Genomic DNA, 19,072 nt, shown 5'->3' with positions numbered 1-19,072 from the left:
AATGTTAAACACTGGACCTTTTTAAATCTTGCCCTGACAAATACCCCGCGTTATTATTAGCTAATAATAAAAGGAATACAAACTAAACTGACACAAACTGAAATTAAAACAAAACTTTTAAATGAAATAAAAATACAAAACTAATGAAAAATACAAAACTATAATAACTCTGTCAAGGAGTAAAACCCACTGTAAACTGTCCAGGTCATGATACAACACAGAGTGGGGACAGAAACCACTAATCTGTGCCCCACACAGCCAGGCTCTCTCCTCTGTGCTTCAATAATTGTAATGCTCTGCTGGCTGCCAGTGGGCTCTGCCTTCTGTGGAGCAGTAAATCCTCTGTGAGCCTGCCTGCCTGCAGTCTGGGCTGTATGTCAGTTGTGGTAGCATACTGCCATCTTGTGGCAGACTCGAATATCAGCTGAGGATAACCATGCAGTCCAGTCGAAGTAAAAGCTGGATTCATTTTTGTGTAAATAATCAGTAATACCATGTTATCCAAAAGTTTGAAATTGAATATTTGGTTTCCTCCTACAATATGTTGAATGTACTGTAGCCACTCACTGTTGGAGGGAAAAGTTGATGGAAAAATTGGGCAGAAATGTCTGAGGAAAAACCATCAGACACTGTTTTATAAAACACCTGTGTTGGACAGTTTGTGGCTTTTATAGTCTCTGACAACTATTTTAATTTTGATGTTTCAGTGTGCAGCATATTGTAATTACACAACAATACATTTGTGACAGGTCTGAGCACGAGTATGGCCTCATCATAGCCGCTAAATGGTATGCAGTTGTGTCTGTATTGAAAGTGGCAGGATGAATAAATAGCTGTCATGTATGTGTTTGTGTCTTGTCTTGTAGAGGCTAATGATAGTGAGGGTGGGTAAGAGCAGAGCTGTTCCCCACCAGATGGTGGGTAATGTGGTTTGCTTTAGCTGCCCACCACGCTCACTCTAATTAAACAGAGGAGATTACATTAACACAGGCTCCCACTCAATCTGCTCCTCCACTGAGCATGGCCGTGCACTCAAGGCAGGGTTGGAGATCAGAGGTGGAGGGGGGTTACAGAGGTGATTGTTGTTTTTGGCAGAGTCAAAATTACATATTTGCTTCAAAGCTAAATCAATTTCTTCATAACAAAATGAAAACTGGAGAAGGTTTGAAAGAAATGCTTCAGACCAGATGGTTGCACCCACTAGAAATATCTAAGAGCTTTTCCCACACTTTTTTACGACTGCTGATGACTTTCTAAATGCCCTTGAGCAAGGCACTCAACCCCCATCTGCTCTGGTTATGAGTTCAGTGGTCAACAACATATGACCCTAGATCTACTGTAAAGCTCTTGGACCTGGAAAATCTTACAAATGGTCATAAAGCAAGGAATTAATTTAACAATGAACAATAAAGCAAATTTTAGGGAGTACAGTCTAGACCTGCTCTATATGAAAAGTGTCCTGAGATAACTTCTGTTATTATTTGTCGCTATATAAATACATTTAATCAAATTTGACCATAAAGAGATTATATCATTAAGAATTTTCAAGTGAATAAATTAATTTGTCACGAAATATTTCAATTCAGTCAATAAATGGATGAATAAATATGTTACCACTAACAGCTGAATAGATAATAGATGGTGTAAATGAATTTGACAGTACATTTTACCAATGCAAAATCAATACTTGATTTCACAGACAACAACTGTTTTGTTTTTAGGAAATTAATCTGGGTCGTCTCTTCTGAAATTGCAGTTCAACGTACTAATTTATTCATTCTCTTTCCATTTGCATTTCCGATGTAGCACTCTGAGTCCTTGTGGCGTGTGTAGCTGTAACTTTGAAGTTGGTGAATCATGCCTTGTGCATTGCCCTGCCAACAAGTTCGGGCCTTTTAGTTTAATGCCCTCCATCTTTAACCACGTTTGCCATTATTTTCAACATGTCAAATATTATCTTTCCATCAGTCGGAAATGGTTATCCATGTTTTTGTATCCTCCTGCTTAGTCTGCCGTAATGCTCTTGTCACCTGTTACAGTTAGTCCAGACCTCATATTGCTCTCACATCACCCTGGTTCTGATGTCACTTTACTGGCTTCAGGTTAAATTTAGGACTCAATCTATAAGGCTTTGAATAATCTCCAGAGTATATTAGGGAACTACTAATGCAGGCCCCTCAGGTCCTCGAGGTACAACTAGCAGGCCTCGACTGAAAACACGAGGGGACTGTGCATTCGCTGTCCTGGGTCCCAGGATGTGGAACAGATTCCCCCTGGGACTCAGGTCAGCAAACTCTCTTGGGTGTTTTAAGTCACAGCTGAAGATGTATTTATTTTGTGCCTCAGTCTTGTGCACAGTTTTGATTTGTGATCTGCCTCTAATGGTTTTGTTTTTATTGTGCTATGTTGATTGACGTAATTTGATCAATTAAAATACAATGGATCTGCATAAAGTACTAAAGTTATTTCCATTGCAGTCCTGAAGTCTAGGGTAGGAGACAGGCAGGAAAAGGGAGTGACACGTATATGCTACTAATATGTTCTGACACCTGCCCTAAAAAGATGTTTCACTTTGTTCCCCTGTCGTATTGTTCGTGTTGTACTAATCTTTTGTTGTTTTATCATTTTGTAAAGACCTTTGTAACCTATGTTTTGAAAGGTGCTATATAAATAACATTTTCCTTACTTATTGCTTATGCCAGTGCTTCCCGACCTTTTTGGCTTGTGACCTTTTTAAATACAAAGCAAATCAACCCCTTGTCAGCTGTTTCATGTCTGATGTGAGCTCTACAAGCAAAGATTGATTTTTTCCCTCGTCAGGTTGTGTAATTTTGATAATTTTAGAGATCTGAAGAGGTAAAATTATCTAATATTTGACCTTAAAAAGAGCAAACAAAGTATACATAATGTTATGTAGCAAAAATCAGACAGACATGGTGAACACTTAAAGGGTTTCACATGAAAAAGTGTTCAAGACCTGTCAGATTATAAATTTACAGAATCTCATTATGGGCATCAGCAATGTTAAAGATTTTCTTCAAATAGCATTTATACATATATTTACAATGTTTAGGCTGTGGTTCATTGGACATGAGTTTAGTGGAAAGAAGGGAACACTAATACCGTAAATTATCCCTGTGGAAAAACTGAGTGAGCTTTAAAACACAGGGCACTAGAAAACAAGAGAGCGTATGGTCATTGAGGAGAGAAACTGTAAACACTGCAGGCTTGAATTTAGCTGACGGGGTTTAAGCCATATAGCTAGAAAATAGATTGCACAATAAAACATTCACGGTGTACTCAGAGGCTACTTTATGGTAAAATGAAGAAGATGGAAAAGGAAACCAAAGGAACGCATTGCACTGGGACGATAACCCGTTAAATCCCAAAGGCATTAGGCAAATATAAAAACAAACGTTAAAAACATTTACAGTAAATGCTGTCAGTACTTGTAATTAAGAGGTCTCACTTTCACTGTGCTGTGCAGGGAGCAGTGGCAGACCTGATATACTGATTCTTAGCCTCTTTTCACATCTGGGATAAAACACAGGCCAGCTGTGGCTCTGGCAGAGTGCCATCAGAGGTCACCACAGAGCCTGGAGTGACTCCAGCTGTTTGCAAGTCGCCCAGATGACACATAAACTCTATAAACAGCTTGAGACTGTGAAGGTTTGTGGCAGGAGCCAATAAACCGTTAAGAGGGATCAGCAGTATTGTCTTTGTCCAGATGATGGGCAGGGCTATAGCAGTGCTGTAAAAAGTGAAATGTTCAGGTTGAATTAGCTCAACAGAAGCTATAGAGAGGAGTTAGACCCTATACTAGTGATTTCCAAGGGCTACGTGTACCCCAGGGGTAGTTTGTATGTGGAAAACTAAAGCTTAACTGATTTGAAAAAATAGAAATTACTATTTAAAATACCTTTTTATATTGAGTCAGCTGTACTGTACACCAAGTGTTGAGATTGATATGAAAAAAAAAGCATGAAAACTAATTAGCAAGCAAGCAGGGAAGCCTAAACAGTTAGTGAAAAGTGATGGATAAACATTTAATTAGTGAAAAGTGATGGATAAATGCTTAAAATTGTTCGCTAAAAGTAATGAATAAACAGTGGAAATAGTTGTCTAAAGGTGATGGATAAATGGTTGAAATTGTTGGCTAAAAGCGATGGATAAACATCTGAAACAGTAAGCTAGAAGTAATGGATAAATGGCTGAAACAAACCACTCAAAGTGATAGACGTATGAATGCAAACTTGACCAGACCAATCCAAACACTGACTATTCAGTTGTGACAAAATTATCATTAACAGTATCCATTTTTATCTAAATAACATCCGGTTTCTAATTGGTTCACATGAACACATTTGGCACATGACGGGTGGTATCGGTAAAGGGGTGCGTTCATCAGTAAGGGCCTGTGGGGGCAGAAGGAGGTTGGGAACCACCAACAGTGACAGAGTTTCACGATTGAACACAGAGAACAGAAACAGTAGGCAAATGAGACAAGATGCATAAAATAGTAACTTGTTTTATTCTTTTTTTAACCATGCCACCGAACACTGACGCATACAGAGTTGTGCCTGAATCCACACTGAGAAAACACTTTCACACACTGTGTTACAAAGCTGTAATGAAGAGGGATTTTACTGCACACATGGCAAGAAGAACAACCCTGATTGGATACCAGGTCGAGCTTTGATCTGGCCCTGAGGTAGACAGACATTGACATAATCTAAACAATGCTAATCACATCCTTCTAGGACACATCAAATAAAAGGACATCTGCATTATCACAACATAGAAAGATCAAAGAAAAAACCCTTTTCAAACAAAAGTGCTCTATTTCTTTTGGTCCACCAAGGAAATCCATTTATAGTGCATGTTCATGTAGAATAGATACAGTGAATGTGTGTTTTCATGGCACTGAGTGTTGTTGGCTACTTAAGAAGGCATTGGTAATGCCCACAGACGCCAAGATTTGCTATACACACGGTTGTCTTCCAAAGATCTCAGTCCATTGTCACTTTTGAAGGGAACAATTTGATGCAAGTTCCAAGCAATTTTTAATGTAAAAGTACACGCTTGTCTCAGAGTATCAGCCACTATCACAGTATGTTGCTTCCAGTTGCAATTTTCAGACAAAGTGGATCTACATGGCAGTCTATCTTTAATTAAGTAACAATAAACAAACACCCAGAAACAACTACCAATAGCACAGACCCATGTACTCAAGCACATCAATGCTCTACTTATAAAAGAGGCACAAGGGAGGGATCTTAATCAAATCAGAGACTTATAAAACACACACATTTAAGATGTTTCTCAAATCATACCAAATGTAAACAGATAGCAAATTACTGTAATACAAAAATACAACATGTTTAAATCTATAAGGCCTGTGTTAGGCTCACATAAGGGAATAACATACCATGACAGTTTGTACATTACAGCTACACTATAACTGACAATAACCTGCTCATAGTGATTCAATGTCAGAATTTTCTTTTTCAGGTTTTGTAAAAAAACAAAACAACTTCTTTTCATGTTTTCTTCAATTTTCTCCTAGAAAATTCTGATTCTGTGATTTTATAAGACATCTATATATAGCTAGTGATAAAAAACTACACGTAAAAGCCATGTTGAGGCTGTTCGCATTTTTTACACACTGTTTGACCATTTAAATTCTGATGTATTTGTTAGAAAATTAAAACAACTAAATGGACGAATAGTTTGCAGTAGGTTTAAAACAAACAGTGAAAAGTGAGGAGAGGTAGAGCTCGCTCTACTAGAAATCATCCCAAGAGACAGACTGTGTGATGAAAACCAGCACATATTTGGTAACAAATAAACAACATATAAATAGCAAAACCTATTACATTGCAAGAGAAACTCAAATTGTAAGCCAGCTACCTCGAAACAATAACACCCACTGCAAGAAAGACAAGGCAATTAAAGAGATCAAGCTTATGAGGTCAAAACGTGGCAGCCATTCAAGTAAAACATGCAGAAAATAAACAACTCCAAAATAAAAATCCAACAACAGGAAAAAAAAAAAAAACTTGAGAAGTCACAGGATTTTAGGAGAGAAAATGTTGCAAAGTTCAGCCAATCAAGCTTTCGTGGAATTATTTTCAACATCTACTGCACAATCATAGAAGATGACTCAGGTTGCCTGATGGTTTAGCAATCAATCAAAAAAAAGTTCCTGCTACACATACAGGTCAGCAGTCACGGCCATTGTGGCATTGATTTTAACCACAGTGGATCCATTAGAGATACAGTTATTATCAAAACTGTGTGTGTGCGAGGGAGGGAGAATGTGTGTCTGTATGTCTGTGTGCACTAGGGCTGAAACAGTAAGTCAGGAAACTAGTTGTCAACGATTTTAGCAATCGTTTAAGTCATTTTTGGGGGGAAAACGTTACATATTTCGGGTTTCCTGCTTCTCAAAATGTGAGAATTTGCTGTTTTTCTCTGTTTTATATCATTATTAACTGAATCTCTTTGGACTGGGCTGTTGGTCGGGCAAAACTAGTTATTTGAAGATGTCACCTTGTCACCAAAATGTGTCTATTTTTGACATTTCCAGACTTTTCAGATTTATCACTTAGTAGTAAAAAATAATCTCACTGATAATGAAACCAATCATTAGTAGCAGCCCTAGTGTAGTGTGTACACAGATTTGTATTCATGCTTGCATGTCTTTATCGTCAGGAAAAAACCTTGCACTTGCCAGAATGACCACTTCCCACAATACATTTTTCAGTTTATTCAAAAGGAGTTTTGAAAATCACCAACACTGGAGTTTACGAGGTTTTCACCCGACAGTGACTCTGTGTACGTGTGTGTGTGTGTGCGTGTGCGCATGTGTCAGACTGTGCATGGGGTCCAAGTCCTGCTCAGACGTAACAGACGTACAGGTAAGTCTTTTCTATCCTCCAGTCCGCCGGCACGTCCTCCGGTTTGTGGCCCTTCATGTGCTTCTGCATGGCGGCCAGGCTCGGGCAGAAGTCCTGGCAGATGGTGCACTGGTACGGAGACGCTCCGTTGTGAGTGCGCAGGTGCTTGATCATAGCCGAGTAGTCTCTGGACCGCTGGTGACACAGCTTACACTCGAATGGCTTCTCACCTGAAAAATTCAACAATACAGCATTAACCTTGTAGACCTGGAGTCAGAGGCCTGCCAGGTGAAACGGGATTCACCTCTATTTCAGTCCACTGTACTTGTTGTGGTATTATGTGTTGTTTGCGTGTGTGGTGTGAGTGTGTTTGTGCTCTAAGATTAGCCCTATATCAGTTTGCCTTCAGTTTGTTATTAGATATTGGCGAGTCAGCGTCATCCGCTGCAAATACGACAGAGGTTTCTCTGACCTCGGTGAGGAATCGGATAGCAGTCAGTAAAATGTAACCTGCAATAAAAAGTAGACTTTTAACATTTAATGATTTAATTCAATAGTATTTTTTTATATAAAGTAATTACATTTAAAGGTACTCTGTAAGTTTCCTCTTCCATTAAAAAAAGCTGTTAAACCATAAAAATGTAGTAGTTAGGATTTACTGTAATTAGTCTCAATTTCAATAAAAAATGTAATGCCCTTTATCATAAATGTAGTTGTTTGACTCTAAAAAAGACATTTTTCCCCATGAAAAGACCAAAGCTGTAAATGCATTAGTTATTTGCCTTGTCTGTAGCACTCAGCCTCAAGCCAATTCATTCCAAGTGAAGACTTAAATCTTTAAAAACAGGTAAAAACTATATAGTTAATATAAAAAAAAAAGGCAACTTAATTTTTAGATAGAATTAGATAGATATGACTGTTCCAGATGTACAGGAAAGGTGGAGAGAGGGGATGACATGCAGCAAAGGGCCACAGGTCAGACTCGAACCCATGGCTGCTGCAGGACAGGGGCGTCATGATTTTAGCACATATTACTCGAACAGGAGTGAAAATATATGCGGTGGACTATTTTACATCCCTGAACTCTTACCTGTATGTACACGGTAGTGTGTTTCTAGCTGGTGTTTTAGGCTGAACCTCTTCCCACAGCCGTTGCACTCATAAGGCTTCTCTCCTGTGTGGATGCGTTTATGGCCCCTCAGCGTGCCGTCGTCTCTGAAACAGCTCCCGCAGAACTCACACTCAAACGGGTGATCGCCTGAAAACACAGTCGTGTCACAACAGCAGCAGCTACAACACCAACACAGCCCATTATCGTGAGATCGTATCAAAGGCCAACTTTATTTTTGGCACGACATGGTATTGGGTGCACATGTCGCTGCATAGGTCAAATAGTCACAGAGCCCTTTCTGCACATGCATATCAAGCAGGGAAAATAATGTGCTTTCAGACGTTGCTAATGTTATGACACGAGGACACTCCTCTTGGCTGTCTGCTAATAGCTAATAAAAGTCTCTCAGACATGTGCTGCTCTGTTCTCTATACTGTAGTTAATCTATTTCTCTCCTAGGCTGAGGATTTGACTCATCTCCAATGACCTATGTGCCTCATTATCTCAGTGTCCACAGCAACAGCCAAGTCAGAGGATACACTGCTCTCCTCATTACAGGCCGATTCTCTCCAATCCCCCACCCCACTGTGGAGCAGATGACATTTACAAAATGTTACTTCCAAGCAGAATGGCATACAAACAAGATACGCTGCCATGGCCAAAACTCCCTTCACTTCTGTCTCTTCACATCAATTATGTATTTCTCCTGTCTAGACATCAAGCAGTCATGACAGCTGGGAGTGTTATTTAAGGTAAAAGAAGAAAGGGGGACATCTTTTCAGTAAATATCTCTCCGTCTCCTGCGGCACTAAGACTCACCCTCGGTAGAACACACAGACAAGTCATTTCCATTTGCTCTTCCTTCAATATTTATTTGGGTTTCCTCTATCATTTTGGGTGAACTACACTAGAACTGACAGCCGTGAATTGCAGAAGCCCAAAGGCTGTCTAAGAACCCAAAATATAAACAGGATGAAATTGCCCAAAATATGCACCGGCCATAACGGTACAGTGCTGTCATCAGAGAGGTGAGTCATCTTATAGAGAAGAGAAAAGGAGGGTGGGAGAGGATGCATGCAAATTGACTTAAACCTTAAAGCCAGTAACCTAAGGAAATTAACCCATATACGAAAATAAATCCAGCCGTCTCTCTTCCAACATATGCATGCTTTTGACACCACATGTTTATGTTTCGCTATAGATAACACTTGTAGATAGCGATGATGGCGCAAACGATCCGTCTCTTACCCGTGTGCGAGCGCAAGTGTCTTTTGAGGGTAGTGTGGCTGGGGAAGGGGCGCTCACAGTGGCTACAGATGTAGCTGTGCATGCCTGCATGGACCTCCATGTGCTGCTGCAGGGCCTTCTGGGTCTGGAAGCGCTTTGCACACAGCAGACAGAACACCGCCATGTCAGTCCCTGGAGAACGCACAAGACACAGACACAGTTATTTCAGTACCATACACAGACAGGGCCTTAAGTGGGGAAACTGGGTCACTTCAACTTTGTGTGAGTCCTCTGAGGGAAAAGCTTCTTTCAAAGAGCAAGTGCCTCTACCTAAACTAACTCCCCTAAAAGCCCAGAGGCACTTTCAACTGTGAGTCTTTATACGTTCTATTTTAAACCATGAAAGTCATTGTTTTCTTTAAGAATTTCCCACACAATGCACAGCATGCCAATCACACAATCAATGGCTCCTTCCTGGTGTGTTAGATGTGTAATTATTCTCTTCATTCCCCATCAGGAGTCAGCTCCAGCCTGTGAAGTCCTCTGTCTCTGTGCTCAAAGAGCGGCTGATAGTAGCTCCACCCTAAATGATGCCTACACTATGCGCTCTGTGCAGAATGTTAAGTAGTGATATCAAGCCATTAAAGGCAGGACTGCAGGAAAAAACACAATCCAGTTTAATCCTGTGTGTGACCTGGCATCTCTTTGGGGCTGCTTTCCTGTTGCACAGAGTGTGGAGAGGAATACAGATAGGGAGTCGCTGGCAGGGTAGCTCAAGTCAAAATGGCTATGTGAAGAAGATCCATTGGCTGTCATACAGTCAACACTTGATCTACAGGCTGTGTACGCCAGCACTCAAATCCATTCTGGCGTTCACACCGATGCAAATTCATATGTGTGGTAAGACTGTGGGACTGGTTAATCAGCTGCATTGGACGTAATGTGCATGTCCTGGAGAGTGAGGCTTTAATGTGAGATTATGAGGTCCTTATTTCTCTGTCTGCTCAGGTTGCAGATCATTTACAATGCTAGCAGGTCCCATTGCTCCTGACTCAGATTCAATCAGACATCTCCAGCGGAGGATCATTAGTAAACAGAGGACTGTGCCAGCACTTCATTGGAATTCAAGTGGGGTTGCTGTGTCGCATTTAAAATGCAGTCTGATGAGGTCCACTAAATCAAATCATTTGTTACTGTTATTGAAGTGCCTTGAGGCAACTGGCAATTAAATTGGAATTAACGCAGGGAAAGGGATACAGCACACTCATACTAAGAGGGAAGAGTGTCAGACACTTGCTTTAGGTTCTATCAAGTTAACAGACAAGCCTGTTCAAAGTACAAAGAAAAAGAAACAAATCAAGCAAATTCACATTTTCAGGGATAAATCAGAAACATTCCCTGTGTATTGTTTACTAATTCACGTATCACAATTTCCTCAAACAAAACAAGACGCCTTTTTGGACCTCACATTTCATGGATAAGTACAATTTGGCATAGGAGCACAAAGCCCCTTCTTTAAAATTATGATGCTTCTTTTCTAACCTAGTTAGACCCCCCCCCCCCCCCCCCCCCCCCCAAAAAAAAAAACAGGACTAATAGAACTGATAATTCGTAATCATTAACAGAAAGAAGACAGGATGAAAGACATTCCCTGATCTTAACAATCCTGTAGGGAGGCGATCCGGTGGAATGAACTGCACCTGTTCAGAGGCTTTAGCCTGTGGACTTTTGCACAAAGGGCACACAATGAGGTTCAGGCCCTCATTGACCAAGCCCATTAGTCATAGGTTCCTCACGCAACTCCTACAATCCCTGTCTTTATGCTGTTGCCTAATGACCAAGGCCCTTTCTCACCCACGGATCACAATATTTTAGTTGAAGACAAAAGATTCTCCATTCTCAACGCCTCTGCACCCTCCCCACTACCCTTATCCGCTGACCATACAGGAAATCTTTTCACTGTCTAACCAGCATCACTTTCTGCCGCCAGTTCACTATGCACTGTGCAACAGTGGAGCCTGGATAATGATCTATCTAATAATGGCTAAAGACATTTCAGAAGCACAAAATGCAGTCTCTGCATGACCTGTGATGTGGAGCCTTGATCCACTTTAACCAGTTTCTCTCGTAATATTTGCAGCGACCAGCAGGGGGAGTGCTTTCTATTCCAATTTGTCCAGCTTGGTTTAGCTGCAGGCAAAGCCGAGCAGAGCCCTCAACCAACTGAATAACATATTATCTACTTTGAGATGCGTCAGAGCTACTTTAATCAATCTTCTCATCTCTTTTTCATTGTTAACTATCATATATTGTAAATGCTTGTTCCAATGCAGCCTGCGTACTTTGTTCTGTCTGCTCTGAAAGTTTCAACATTGCAGTTTTCTTTGTGGAGGTAAAGCGTTACTCCCTGACACACTCACACACTCTTACAGATGTATATCCTGATCCTTCTGTCACCAACAATACTGAAACTTGAGTAAAGAAATATGACAAATATTCTGTCACAAGAATCTCACTCTTGATCTCAGGTTGACACTCGGTGACAACAGCTCAGCAGTCGTTTTCGGTTTTATTCTGCGCAACCGACGCTGAAAATAAAAATAACAAATAATATCTTGAAGTGTAAACAAAAACCTTCGGAGGCAGGGAAGTGTTTGTATGTGTTAGTGGTGGCATTTCGCCTCGCTGTGCTCTGTTAACTTTTCAAACAAAAAGGATTTGCAGTTGTAGAGTTTTCCAGTAAGCTTTGGTAATAAGTGCAGAGGAGCTTCTTTATGAGAGAATAAGCCCTAAAGTTGGCTGTCACTGCCCCCTGCTTTCTCACCCTTAACCAGACAATGGGCTTGGGATTTGGGTTTTAAGGCACAGGATGACCCCTGACCCTTGGTCCTCAATGGGGTAAATACCATGTAATCAATGGTATTCCTCAAAGGCTGGAGAGTTGACTGAGCATTGTATTTAGTGGGAGGGAGCCTTAACAGTTGGAATAATGATTTACTTTGAAGCAATTCTGCTATGAGGCAGAAAATATCAACATTTACTCTGTGCATTATATCACTGAGCTGCTTGTCTAATGCACAATTAGGTTGGTAATTCAGGACGTTTTGAGGTTGCTATGCTATTTCAGCATATCTCTAGTAAGACCATGTGTATGCTCATGTGATTTAACATGGTCTGCCTTCATACATCTGCCACTTATTCAGTCCAACCGAGGTGGGAGCCAGCCACGCTCTCACGCTGCCTACGAAACAAAACCATGTGTCTAGGCAACCAGATAGGATCATGGTCCTTGTTGGGGTGAAGTGTTCAAGCTAATCCCTTCATTCACAAATAAGCGCAGCCTGTTTCTTTTCAAGCGGCAAACAAAAGTTTTCCCACCCTGAGAATCTGGGAGTAAACCCACTGCAAATTGAACAAGAGATTGTATTCAGTGACGACCGCAAATCTGTATAATTTCTTCTGTATTAATCTTAACTTCAGTGTCCAGAGTCCACCAATTAAACGGATTGATTTGGAAATAATTTGTCTTTTATATTTGCTGAGATAAATGGAAACAAAAGACTTAAATTGAACTGTAATTTGGCAATATTTAAATAAATGCTTGCAGAATCTGATCTATTAAGGTATTTGTTTTGGTAAATTGTGACAGCCAAGTCAAAGTTAAACAAATCTCCTGCTGTTATGAAAAGGGAAAGTATTTTTTACACAGATTTCACAATTTATAATATTACATCATAGCTGATCATGTCCACCAGCTACAGTATGCAATGTGAATACATTGTAAACTATGTCCTAAGGCCCTGTTCAGCGTTTTTCCAGTGTGCTCTCTGTCTGCTGGCTCACTGATGTGACTCAGTTAAACATACACAGTCATGCAGGCTATATTATGTGCAGGACCTCACATGACCCTGTGCATTCATGCTACCGTGCGTGTTCATGCAGATGGCTCCCCGTGGATATGGCAGCTCTAGAAACACATGCACAAACGCTACAGTACCTTAAACAACCCCGGGCGCTCGTCAGTAGACTGCTAATCTACCCGAGTGAGGAACAACCGACTTAATAATTAATTCAACAAGAGATACGTTGCTCGTGTTTAACCACCATTCCATGGATCGGTTCATTGAGGTCATGCACTGTTTCATTCTCCTCCATTCCTAGAATGTTTACAATATTTCCTCAATCTACTGTATTACACTCTACTTGAAACGGCAGGGCATCCCGGGGCTTTGTTTATCATGACAGTGAGTGCAAATAAATACTGGGGGCACAATGGCCAAACAGAGCACAGTTCAATTGAGTTTAAGGCTTGTATGAATTACAACTGGGTATTAACAGGAGGGTGCAGTATGATGACGGACACACAATTAGGCAAGCTAAAAGGTCTGCATTAAGAGGGCTGCATTATAAAGCCAGAGCTGTATCTGAATGGACTTCAGGACTGTTTAATTAGGGCTCAGACAGAAGGTAATATTATTCACTTGATGAAGCAGCCTGTAATGTGTGGAAACAGTGCAGCTGCTGTGAGTACACAAAGGCAGCACTCTTATGGCCTTTGCCTTGAAGGCAAGGTGGCAAAATGGTCGGCCAGCATGGTTTGAAGCATATACAGTCAATTTCTGTGCGTGCTTTAGATAAGCTACAGTCTTGGGTTTTCCAAAATTGAAAGCTCGGTGCCCCAGAGCCTTGAGTTGCTCTGATGAAACAGCCCCCTTTGTTGTGAGAGCAATTCGGAGACAGATCCATTCTTTTATTTTGGGCACTGACAAGTAGGTCAGAGGAGACTATGACAGTGCTGTGGTGAGGAGTAAACAGCAGCACATGATGTTGTTTTCCTCTCAGTCCTGGCATCCAACACCAGCAGCAATCCTCTTGCCCTCAGGAAGTCCTCACATACCCCCTACCCCCTTCCCTTCCCACAGTCCACTCCGCCCCCAAAGCTCCCTCCCCCCACCTTCCAACCACCCCCCTCTTTGATCTCTAACTTCAGCAACCCACGGCCATTCACCTCTGACATATCATCAAAATGGATAAAGAGACTTTCACTGTAGTCAGTGCTGCCAAACTGCTTCAGAGTAAAGGTCCCCCAAAAGTAGTATTATTTCCCCTCCAGAGGAGGTGGACAGCAGTGTTGCAGCTGCTGAGGTCTGACAAGTGTTAATCTGCTAAGAGGAAACTCATTTGGCTCATGGGTTATGCCACATGGCAAATTAAAACTGAGGCTGCGCGATCCGCACTGAAAGATACTGTGTTTTTAGGAGAAATAAAATCCACGCTGTAAATCTTTGCATTGCCTTAGAGCAACGCCATAATTTACCTAAACACAACTGATTAAATTACCTGTAGCTCATATCAGTGAAGGCTGTGAGAGCTACAATAAGTGTCAGTAAAAAGGGTCATGCGTCACAGCAGACCGAGCTGACATCAAGACAAAATGAGAGAGTAATGCCCTTCTGTACCCTGCTCTGGATACAGTGCCAAGCTGAAACCGAGCTCTGGATGTTTACAACTCAGGGAGATGTGGGTAGAAACTTCTGGGCATCGTTAACACCCCTCCATGTCCACATCCATTAAGTATTCATACTGTGTGTGCCACCTGGAGTTACAGTTACATGCCAATGCTCCTGAGAGGGTTATCACCTTTCTCTGACAGTAGCAGAAAAGGTGTGGATTCAGACACTGTGAGGCATATGTACCATCTGACAACAATGCAGCCTTTTTTCACAGTTGGAGAGGTTTGATTTAAACGTGTGTTAAGTCTTTCTCACTTCGAACTAATGGGATAATATTCGAGTGCCACTTCGCTACAAGGCGTACTTTATAGGTTGTCAATAATGTGTTTTTCAATGGCAATAAAGTAGTTATTAATGCTTTAAAGAGCAGTATTAAGTGACAATACAGAACCTGTCAGCTTGTTGTTCATGTTTAACTGATTCATCATGTTAGTTGGTGTTTATCTGACATTAGTATTATAAAGTGGAAAAACTGGGTCATAGGTATTTTGTCTTCTTTAAAATAGTGCTGCAACTGTTGTTTTCATCATAAATTATTTTCTTTTAAGTCTGTTGTGTAACATTTATCAGAATCAGAATTAGAAATACTTTATTGATCCCCGGGGGGAAATTTGTAAATTTGTTGGGAGAATCTATTGGCAGAAACTGAATATAATATTCATAAGGATGTTTTAATTAGTGTATAATCATATGAAAATAAGAATCATGTTTTTGCTACCTTCTAATGAGTCATTTTTATCTACAGAGGGAGCGGGTCCTTGTCTACGAAGGGTGCCATGTTGAACTGCCATGTTTCAAAAGTAGCCCAGAACAGACAAAGCAAACACTGGCTCTAGACAGGGCCTTTCACGTTGCTTCCCTGCCACCGTAGTTTCTCTTACACACTTGGAGGACGAGAGGTATTTAGTTGGTTGCAATCTGCCCCTTCACCACTTGATGCCACTAAATCCTACACACTTGTCCTTTTTAATTGATGTATCGTTTGGTTTATCACGTCTGAAAACCTTCCTTCACAAACAGTCCAGAAACTCAAACTCACTATCATAAAAGGCCAGCAAATGTTAATATTATAGATGCTGGTAGCCTTACATTTTTGCCATTTTTTGCTTCAAAATTACTTAGTTGCAAAATAGTTAGTCGATTGACTATATTAACCAGCTAATTGTTTCAGATTTACTTTAAAAAAAAAAAACAACCAGCTTCAATCTATAAATGATAGTGGTAGAGTTTAAGTCTTTACAGGTTTTTATGTACTTGGATTCTTTCGAAGCTTTCTTTCAGAGGGTGTCAAAGCATGTCATGTTGGCAGAGAATACACACCAGCCAGAAAATGTTAAAATGTAGACACAGAACCTGGCAACTGCAAAAAAAATGTTTTTTTTATTTTTTATTACATTGACATAGTTTTATGTTGGCGCGTGCGGTAAGATTAAGCATTTGTTTTATATATTTTATTAGGTTTTATGTATTTTATGTTTAAAGTTTGTAGAGGAAGTATTACTGACCATCAGTGAGGTAATTACTGACAACTTATTAACCCTATAGCTCTACTCTATAACACTAATAAAGTAGCACTAACAGTACTTCTATAGCGTCTACTTAATGGTTCATGAACTTAATTTCCCTTGTTTTATATATTGCCTTCTCTGTCCTGTTTCCCTTTTCCTCTTTCTATAAAACACTCGAAAAGTGCCATCTAAGTAAGGTTTTGTTTGCTAGCTACTAAAAATACAGAAGTCTGGGAATGTGGACATTAAACATTGATTGAAAAGATGAAAATGACTTCAGCTCCTCAGGCAGGTTGTTCCAAACTATAAAGAACCCAGATTGCAAATCACAAGTCACCATCCAGGTTTGTGCAGCCTCTCAGCCAAAAAAAAGACAACTTTCGAGGAAAAAAATGTTTTGGATACATCCTGACACCACCTGTTAATGCCATTCACTGGACAGGAAAAATGTTGTAATACAAACATTTTCTTAATCTGAGATTATTGAAAAAGCAAAAAGGTGTTGGTCTTGTTGTTGAGTGGAAGTGTAAATAATTCCTCAGGCGCTCTTAGGCAGGAGGTGAGGATAGTATGTCTGTGAAACTGTAATGCTGGCGCTGGAAAGCTACGGCCGTGGCAAAGTGGCATGCAGTGAGTCTGGATGCCAAGAGATATTAGTGGGTGATATGTGAGAGGGCCTCCCACCTCCATGTTGATAAATTATGGAGCATCATGACAGGAACAGTTTAACCCAGCCAGCATGACAAGCAAGTTTAGACCCATGATCACAAGTCCTGTAGTCACGGCTTACTCAACAGCTCAATGCATCCTGCCCAGGTTAAACATAATATGTGAGTGAGTGTGGGTGGAGGGAGTGTTAGTGCATGCACACATGTTTGTAGAGTACCTGTGTGTGTTTGCCTGTGGGCTTCCAGAGCATCCTCTGAGGAGAATGTTGCTCCACACTGATCACACACCAGCGCCTCTGCAGGAGCTGTAGATAAAATCAAATTTTATAAGAAGGAATCTTGATCAGACAGTAAACATGTGCGTTTGTAATTGTAGAGTAAGTCAGTTAATTTAGCATTTAAAGAGAACTGTGGAAAAAGCAACAAGATTGGAACAAAGGCGTCCTATTTGAAAAGTCACCAAAGAGCCTCGCTTGTCACACACTTGTGCTTTTCAGGTGTTAACACAAGGAAGCAAATGCACAGAGTACAATGGAGCAGAGGAAAGCGCCATAAAAACACAACTCAGGACAAACAAAAGCACCAGACAGGGTGCAACGGCCCTTCTTCTTGACAAAAAAGAGCCAAGCTGAAGAGTTTTATTTACCGTGCCCTGTTATCAGTCTCTGAACAGTGAGCAGACTGTCTGCCTGAGAGGCCACAGAAGGACTGGGTGTTCTCTCTACAGCAGACGCTTCCCGCCTACGGCACATCCCTTTATCAAAAAAACAGTTCAGAGTCAACACCCCAAATCCCATCGCATACACTGTAACTACAGTTCCCAGTTCACCTTTGGAATGCCCTTGTCTGTTGTGATGAAGACATGAAAGAGACAAGTATGCATACTGCTTGCAGAAATGTTCCATCCTTGTTCTGCACTCACCTCACACCTGCACAGACAGACACATAGGACAGATAGGCGCACGCACGCATGCGCACACACACACACACATTCTCTCTCTCTCTCTCTCTCTCACTCTCACTCACACACACAGCTGTTTGGATGTGGGTTGGCTCTCACAGAGATGTAAATCGGTTGCAGATCCATACTGGCCCAGGGCTCATTCACTGATCTATTTTCTGCTCAGCTGGCTTTAAATGAAGTTAAAATGACTCATTAAAACACCCACAAGCTTTGGGAACTCTGAGCGCTACAGCCTAAATGTGGTCCTCTTTCAACTCTTACGATGCCTCTATACACAGACACTGTGCCACTGTTCCCAGTGCTGCACACAAATAACAAAAAAGCCCCAATCTGTTCATTGCTAAAAACAACAATTTTTGAAAACAAACTGTTACTGTTTTAGAACTGTGCGTTTTGTTACACGGAGCAAAAATAAAACTTGGTAGAGAGTGGTCTTATATAGTAGTAACACTAGAGCAATGTTGTAGATCCTGATGTTGTGTGACGCTGTCCAGTGTGGTGTGTTGTGTTGTGTGAGATTGTGTGATAAGGGAAGAAGAGAACATAGTGCATTGTCTTGTGCAGTCAAAGGCACGGAGTGTGCTCTCATCCATAAACCATCAAACTGTCTCCAGACGCGGCTGCAATCGTCCTCCATCAAAACACTTTGTCTGGCATACCAAAATAAGAGCCAGCATCGAGCTGAATACCAAATCAGCCCATTAGAGCAGTGGAGCACTCGCTCCTTAGCAACCAGCGGGATCTAAGGCTGCTATACCGAAATACACAGTGACAAAGAAATGAGATCCACATCTTTTTTTTTTTTTGTAGTATTATGGGTTGACACATTGGGATGGGGAGAGTTTATGCAAAAATTCAAATTAGGTTAAAGGTACCGCTGTTGTGGATGTCACTGCGAATTGAAAATCAAAGCCTGTTGTCGAGGTCTAAAGAGTAATGCAAGACAATGCGCGTTGTGTGGAGGGGTATAGAGGAGGAAAAAGGGACGACTCAGGTGAAGTTTAAAGAAGCAGATTCTCTCTCATCTGTCAGCAGTATGTCATTCCCGAACAATCCTCAGAGAGAAGGCGGAGAGGACAGGGACCTCGCCTTGTCTATACACATATTCCAACTGAGGTTTCTGTTTTAGTTTCATTTTTAGTCCCTGATCCCCCCCGCCTTCTACTCCCCATACCCCCCCCC

At 41.0% G+C, this 19,072-nt stretch overlaps 1 protein-coding gene across 1 annotated transcript in view; it reads right to left on the bottom strand.

Moving 5' to 3' along the window:
• Positions 1-4,508: 4,508 nt before the first annotated feature.
• zbtb16b (zinc finger and BTB domain containing 16b) overlaps positions 4,509-19,072 on the bottom strand; it is a 20,845-nt gene continuing 6,281 nt past the window's right edge. The window contains exons 4-8 of the mRNA XM_035679611.1: positions 17,573-17,680; positions 17,145-17,231; positions 9,259-9,429; positions 7,990-8,157; positions 4,509-7,129 (exon numbers count right to left, since the gene is read on the bottom strand). Coding sequence (XP_035535504.1) covers positions 6,900-7,129; positions 7,990-8,157; positions 9,259-9,429; positions 17,145-17,231; positions 17,573-17,680 — 764 coding nt within the window. The 3' untranslated portion in view covers positions 4,509-6,899. The remainder of the gene's footprint in view (positions 7,130-7,989; positions 8,158-9,258; positions 9,430-17,144; positions 17,232-17,572; positions 17,681-19,072) is intronic.

This window comes from Morone saxatilis, unplaced genomic scaffold (assembly GCF_004916995.1).
Source record: "Morone saxatilis isolate NCDOM2014 unplaced genomic scaffold, NCSU_SB_2.0 Contig8, whole genome shotgun sequence".
Lineage (NCBI taxonomy): Eukaryota > Metazoa > Chordata > Actinopteri > Moronidae > Morone > Morone saxatilis.
The sequence above is the reverse complement of the archived record's forward strand: the minus strand, read 5'-3'. Positions and strand labels throughout refer to the sequence as shown.